This window comes from Oratosquilla oratoria, chromosome 44 (genome assembly GCF_046742065.1).
Source record: "Oratosquilla oratoria isolate Oo_2021 chromosome 44, ASM4674206v1, whole genome shotgun sequence".
Classification (NCBI taxonomy): Eukaryota; Metazoa; Arthropoda; class Malacostraca; order Stomatopoda; family Squillidae; genus Oratosquilla; species Oratosquilla oratoria.
In genome coordinates, this window is record NC_134820.1 from 15,107,046 (window position 1) to 15,114,722 (window position 7,677).

General features: G+C 43.8%; 1 protein-coding gene across 1 annotated transcript in view; it reads left to right on the plus strand.

The window, feature by feature from the left end:
• LOC143022290 (uncharacterized) overlaps window positions 1-6,086 on the plus strand; it is a 6,510-nt gene extending 424 nt beyond the window's left edge. The window contains exon 2 of the mRNA XM_076180435.1: window positions 843-6,086. Within this exon, the coding sequence (XP_076036550.1) occupies window positions 843-6,086 (5,244 nt within the window). The remainder of the gene's footprint in view (window positions 1-842) is intronic.
• Window positions 6,087-7,677: the final 1,591 nt, after the last annotated feature.

The window sequence follows — 7,677 nt, forward strand, 5'->3', positions numbered from 1 at the left end:
ATTTTTGAACGAAAGTGCGTGACCCGAACAAAAGGTAACAGGGGGTCATGGACCGGGGTGAGTGTTTTAACAGTGATCTGGCGCGGGGACGGTCTGGAAGAAAACGATTTATACGGTTACTATACACAACAATATGGGTGTATACATAAAAAAATATTTCTCTCTAAACCTTCGAACCTCCTACTCCGGAAATGAGTCATAAAACGGAATTACGGAATTCTGACAAAAGAATCTTTACGAAATATTAATGAGAAAATATTTACGAAATATTGCCAAGAGAATCTTTCCCAAATGTTAACAAGAGAATCTTTACGAAATATTACCAAGAGAATCTTTACGAAATATTGCTAAGAGAATCTTTACGAAATATTGCCAAGAGAATCTATATACATAAAAACGGAATTACGGAATTCTGACAAAAGAATCTTTACGAAATATTAATGAGAAAATATTTACGAAATATTGCCAAGAGAATCTTTACCAAATGTTAACAAGAGAATCTTTACGAAATATTACCAAGAAAATCTTTACAAAATATTGCTAAGAGAATCTTTACGAAATATTGCCAAGAGAATCTATTAATTAAATAAAAATGGAAATGGTCAAAACTAAGATTTCTGAACGAAAGTGCGTGACCCGAACAAAAGGTAACAGGGGGTCATGGACCGGGGTGAGTGTTTTAACAGTGATCTGGCGCGAGGACGGTCTGGAAGAAAACGATTTATACGGTTACTATACACAACATGGGTGAGGCACCAGCGGAGAAAGTACGAAGAAATCGGCATTTCTGGAAGTGGGTTACTGAAGTGAAGAAGATTAATAAAAAGTCTCTCGGTGTAAAGGATTTGGCTGTTTTGAAACGTGAACATGCAGTCAAGTTTCCTGATCTCTATAAGTCTTCCAAGGGATTTTCTGTCAGAGAGTCTATAAAGTTGTTTCATCGCAAAGTGTTGTCGTTTAACGACACATTAAAGAAGAATCGACAGTTCGAGTACAAGGATTCAGACTTTGAACATCTTGGAGTTTACAATGGGGATGTTTCGGAGAAAGCTCTGCAAGGGTTTGAGAAACATTACTTTACTGGGTTTAAGAATTTTATAAAAGCGGGAGCAAAAGCTGATCACGTTGAGTATCAGAAGTACTACCTCGAGAGAAGATTTAAAGCCCAGAGAAAGATTGATAAGCTCAAGAAGTACTGTTGTAAGAGGAAAAACACGGAACTTAACCAGGTCTCTGGTGAGGTCGTTGAAGCTGGGAGTGCTACTGTGAGTTCAGTCACTTCGACGGGAAGCGGAAGTGGACAAGACCAAGGAAGTGGACCAGACGAGGAGGGTGTACCGGATCAGTTCGTCGACTCGGTGGCGGAGAATATACGGATTGTTCGAGAGAGGCGGCTTGAATTGGAACAACAATGTTTGCAACGTTTGCAAGAAAAAAAGAGGTTAAAGAAAGAACGAGAAGCAGCTAAAGAGGCGGAAAGGGATGCCAGAATCAAGAAAAGGGAAGAACGTGAGACGGAAAAGATGCATCGACAGGTTTTGTTGAAGAATAAGAAACAGAGGCGTTCCGAGTTAAAAGCAGTAAAAGAACAGTTGAAATTGTTACGAGCTGGGCTCATCGGGGATAAAGATTTGTCTGAATCGACGATTAATCACTTAAATATGGTCAGAAAGGAACGCAAAGATAAGAATTTTAGGGCGGATTATGTGGATTCAATAGCAGTAATATCTGATACGCTTGAAGGTTATTTACGAGACCAAGCAAAGATACCGCTCCATAATATTGGTACAATAGGGGACTTCAAATGTAAGCTTTGTAAATTGCTTTTATGGGCAGGAGAACGTAAGACTATTTGTTGTAAGCAAGGACAAACGCCTCAAATCCAGTTTTCAGAGCTTAAAAACGGTATTAAAAGTATGTACGAAGGAAATTCTCCGTTATCTAAACGGTTCCTGGACAAGATCTGTGGGTTCAACGCGTTGTTCTGTTTCACATCATTTACCACTTCAAGCAAACTCCATGACCCGAGCGAACTAACATTGTGTTACAAGATTCAAGGGAAAATATACCATACCATTGGACATCTCAACCCCGAAGCGATCGCAGGTAAAAAGAACCCTTTTTGGAAACCTATTTCTTCATTCCTGGACTTATACTTCTATCATGATAAGGAAGACCAGATTAAGTTACGTGTACAAAACATGGATCGAAAGGCGAAAAACGAAAAAACTCTTAAGCGCCGAAAGAGAGAGAGGAAGGAAGTGAGTTCAAACGAGGATATCATTTCCATGTTCTATGATTACTTGGTTCAGTATAATGAATGTCTAAACCCGATTTTGAAGGAATTTGAAACGTGTAAAACATTAGTTAGTGAACACGTTAATAAGACGGAAAGTATGCCTGCTGTGTCTATCACGCTGAGAGCGGCAGACGGGATCAAAACCAAGGAACATAAGGGTCTGTATCACCTTCCGTCTGCTTCATCACAGGTTGGTGGGATTGTTAGCTTTGAACCCAATAGAGATCCATTGGAGATAACAGTTACTTCCCCTTTGCCCGGTTCGAACTTCAAGACTACAAGTTTGAGCCATTTGAAGTTCCATTACGATGCTTTCCAGTATCCTTTGTTGATCCCAAACGGTGACATCGGATATTTTCATTCCATGGAAAGGTTATCCAAAGTCCGTGTTAGAGGTCTTGAACCGCCTGAAGAAGATGAGTGTGACGCCTCTACGGGGCCATCAACTTCGTCTACTTACAAGCGTTTATCCCCGTGTATGTTCTACTCCTTTCTTTATATGGAGCGGGAAGGCGTTTTCAACCACATAACCAAGTGTAGGAGACTGTTTCAACAGTTTGTTGTGGATAACTACGTGAAAGTAGAAAGTAATAGGTTGTCATACCTCGAAATGAACCAGAAACGGATCCGAAAAGAAAGAGCAGACATATTATGTCTTGGAAGCGATAAAGTCGCTGATACAGGTCAAAGGGTTGTGTTGCCCAGTACTTTCATTGGAAGTCCCAGATATATGAAAGAGCGCCAACAAGATGCGCTTACATATGTTACGTGTTATGGATCTCCTGACTATTTCATAACCTTCACTATGAACCCGCATTGGCGGGAGCTGCAAGTTGCTATGGATGATACAGGTTCTGCTGGAATACGGTCGATCGGGGACCGCCCAGATTTAATTAGTAGAGTATTCAAGTTGAAGGTTGATAGTTTGATGCATGATTTGGTATCTAAACAGATCTTCGGAAGGGTGAAGGCGCATCTTTATGGTGTGGAATGGCAAAAACGTGGACTTCCTCATGTTCACATCCTCTTATGGATGAATGAGCGTGTGACAGCTGAAAGGGTTTCACGTATGATATCCGCTGAAATCCCCAACAAAGAAGCTGAACCCAGGTTGTATGATGTCGTTACAAGGTGTATGATCCATGGACCGTGTAAGGGGTACGATGAGTCTCTCCTATGTTGCCAGAAATCTAAGCCAACCGCTTCGACATGTGGAAAGGGCTTTCCTAAGACCTGTAGAAACGACTTAATGTTCGGTAACAATGGGTACCCTGAGTACAAACGTAGGTCCATCGGAGAAGGCGGGGAATCTTTTGTTACCAAGGTTAAAGGAGTGAAGAAGGTTATTGACAACTCTTGGGTTGTTCCTTACAGCCCCTATCTGTGTGTGAAGTATGACGCCCACATCAACGTTGAATGTTCAAATTCGATTAAAGCTATAGCTTATGTCACGAAGTATGTAAACAAGGGGTGTGATAGGGTCCTGTTCAGTAAAACTACAAAAGATGGGACCGTGAATGAAATTAAGAACTTCCAAGAGGCGAGATATATAAATGCGAATGAAGCAACATGGAAGAAATTCGGGTTTGACATATACAAAAGTTATCCCCCGGTATCCTCTCTCGACTTACACCTTGAGGGCGAAAACGAGGTGTTTTATGACGAAAACTCATCTAAAGGGACCGTAACAGCGAAAGCAAAACAAGATACCCAATTAACCGCTTTCTTCAAGTTGTGTGCGAAATCTGATGAGAAGTTCGTCTCCACGTTGTATTATCATCAGATGCCTCAACATTTCTGTTTTGACAAGGCCCATTCGGTTTGGAGAGAAAGAAAAGGTAACACCTTTTCTTTGGGACGTATTCGTGCTGTTTCCACTAAAACTGTTGAGTTGTTTTACCTTAGGTTGTTGTTGACACATAAGGCGGGCCCTACTTCCTTTGAGGATCTCAGAACAGTCGAGGGTGTGACATATCCCTCTTACCGAGAGGCTGTCAAGGCCTTGGGTCTCTTGAGTGATGTGGAGAAATGTAAGACTACTATCTTAGAGATAATCAATCACACCAACGACAGGTACCGTCTCAGAGAAACGTACGCCAGCATGTTGGTGTTTTCAGACCTTGAGGACCAATCCGGTATCTGGGAGGAGACCAAGGATCTATTTGCAAGCGATTTCCTTCACCAGAACAACCTAACAGAGTATAACGAGGAAATCTACTTGGACGCGTTAGACGATATCCAAAAACATGTTTGGAACTGTGGAGGAGGCCTTATCACCACTTACGGCTTACCTGCTTCTAGAGGTGGAGAGAAGACTTCAAACGTTATTCGAAGAGAGAAGTCTTACAACAAGGAAAAGTTGAAAAAACAGGTTCAATCAAAACAAGACCTCTTAAATGATAAACAGAGACAGGTATATGATGTGGTCATGTATAGGGTGAATAACCAACAGAAGTATGAGAATAATGGAATCTTTGTAAACGCTGCCGGAGGCACAGGAAAGTCCTTCATCTTGAATATGTTACTTGATACTGTGCGGTCCGAGGGGAAGATAGCGTTAGCTGTAGCGTCTTCAGGTATAGCAGCTACTGTTCTTAACGGGGGTCGAACCGCCCATAACATGTTTAAGATACCATTGATGGAGTATAATGAAATAAGAGGGTGTTCTGTTAAGAAGAATTTTGAACTTGCAAAGTTGTTGGAGATGACATCGTTAATCGTGTGGGATGAGATCGTGATGGCGAACAAGAATACGTTAACAGCTCTTGATATAACGTTGAGAGACATCTTGGGTAATGAACGGTTTATGGGGGGAAAAGTGTTCGTCTGCGCTGGAGATTTCAGGCAAATATTACCTGTCATTCGAGGTGGAGGTAAATGTGATGAATTAGAACATTGTATAAAGTCCAGTTATATGTGGCGGGACATAACAAAGTTGGAATTGACTGAAAATGTGCGTCTAAGGAAAGGTGATGAAAAAAACATTACGTTTGCGCGCAAGTTGCTGGAACTCGGATCCCAGAAACACGGACCTTTGGAACTTGAGGAGGGGTTCGGTATTCAAGTCAAAACACGTGAAGAGTTAGTGGAAAAGGTTTATGGTGATTTGGAGGAAAACTTCTTAAACATTTCCTATTTTGAACAACGAGCAATCATATCACCCACAAATGATGATGTCGACAGTGTTAACTCTATGATACAAAAGAAAACTAAGGGAGAGGAGAAGACATACTTTAGTGTAGACACCCCGGTCGAGGAAGGAACTGATGTCCAGACTTCTGTGTTTAACGCTTTGACAAGCCCTTTTCTTCCACCACATCAACTTAAAGTGAAGATTGGAAGTGTTGTGATGGTTGTCAGGAACATTTCACCGCCTAAATTGTGTAACGGATCAAGAGTCTTGGTAACTAACTTGAAAGCGAACATTATAATTGGTAAGACCTTAGGTGGTAGTCACCGGGGAGAACAGGTTATGATTCCCAGGATAACACTAGAAGCTAGCGACACCCCAGTTAACTTTAAGCGCAAACAGTTCCCGGTTAAGCTTAGTTACGCGATGACAATAAACAAATCTCAGGGACAGACGTTTAACTGCTGTGGAGTACTTCTAGATACTGTTCAATGTTTCGCTCATGGTCAGTTGTACGTGGCCTGTTCGCGGGTTACGTCTTGGGATTCTCTTTTCATCTATACTGGCTGGCATAAAGTAAACGAAAGTTATAGGTTGAGACCGGCCGTTAACTGTGTATATGAAGAATTGCTCTCAGACAACGAGGTAAACAGTTAAGAACTGCCTTCGGTGCCGAGAGGTAGGGAAGAAGACGAAGAAGTTAACACTCCCATTCCTGAAGAGGTCCCAGAAATAGGTGTGGTTTTAATACCAAAGGAAGTTTACAACATCTCGGAGGAAAAGGCCATCGATATGCTCCTGCCAGATTACAGTTACAATAATCATGTTTACAGTGAAGATGAAGAATACGGGGGTGAGGAAACTGAAAGGGTCCCTGTCACGAAAAGGGAGCTGGAAGAACTGATTTTGAGCCTCAAAGAAGAAGGATCTTCGCCGGCTCGGAAAAGGAGGAGATATGAAGATGAAGCCGAGGACAAAGAAGATGAAGAAGACAGCTCGAGTTCAGATGAACAAGAAGTAACTGACGTTTCCGCTGTAAATAATGTGTGTAAATAAAATACTGTAGCAATATCACGATCTTTTATTGATCCAGTGTCTTATGTTTACTATGACACATCATATGATGTAAGACACGCTTGACGGGGTAACCAGTGCGCGTTGCGTAAGGGCGCCGCAGGCCAAGCCCCCCGGCGTAGCCGGGCCGGCGCAGCCGGTGGGCTTGTATATATATAAATGGAAAAATGTATAAATATATACATTTGTACATATATACATATATACATATAAACATATATACATATGTATATATGAATATATATAAATATATATATATATAAATATATATATATTATATATATATGTATATACATATGTATACACACACACACACACACACACATATATATATATATACATATATATATATAGCGTGCGTGCGCGCGCGCGCGCGCGCGCGGGTGTGTGTGTGTGTGTGTGTGTGTGTGTGTGTGTGTGTGTGTGTGTGTGTGTGTGTGTGTGTGTGTGTGTGTGTGTGTGTGTGTGTGTGTGTGTGTGTGTGTGTGTGTGTGTGTGTGTGTGTGTGTGTGCACTCACACTCGCAACGTGTGGAAATGCAAAATGAATTGACGGACAGAAGAAGAGAGGCAGGGCGTTGTGGAAAATTTAATGGGGATCCAAGGAGGTCTACAAGGATATCTATGAAAACAGTCCGCTCAGTCGCGTTGGTGCTTCGCCGGCTCGCCTCGCCTTGGACTGCGCCTGGGCCTCGGCTCGCCTCGCTTTGGCCTGGGCCTCGCCTAGGCCTGGCCTGGGCCTGGGCCTCTGCTCGCCTCGCCTGGCCTGGGCCTGGGCCTCGGCTCGCCTCGCCTGGCCTGGGCCTGCGTTTCAGCTCGCCTCGTTTCGGCTTGGGCCTGAGCCTCGGCTCGCCTCGCTTCGGATTGGGACTGAGCCTCACCTCGCCTCGGTCTCGGCCTGGGCCTCGCCTCGCAGCGTCTCGGCCTGGGCCTCGGCCTGGGACTGGGACTGGGCCTCGCCTCGCAGCGTCTCTGCCTGGGACTGAGCCTCGCCTCACAGCGTCTCGGAGTGGACCTCGGCTCGCCTCGCCTCGGCCTGGGCCTGGACGTCGCCTCGCAGAGTCTCACCCAGAGCCTCGGCTCGCCTCGCCTGGCCTGGGTCTGGGCCTGGGCCTCGGCCTGGGTCTGGGACTGGGCCTTGCCTCGCAGCGTCTCGGTCTGGGACTGAGCCTCGC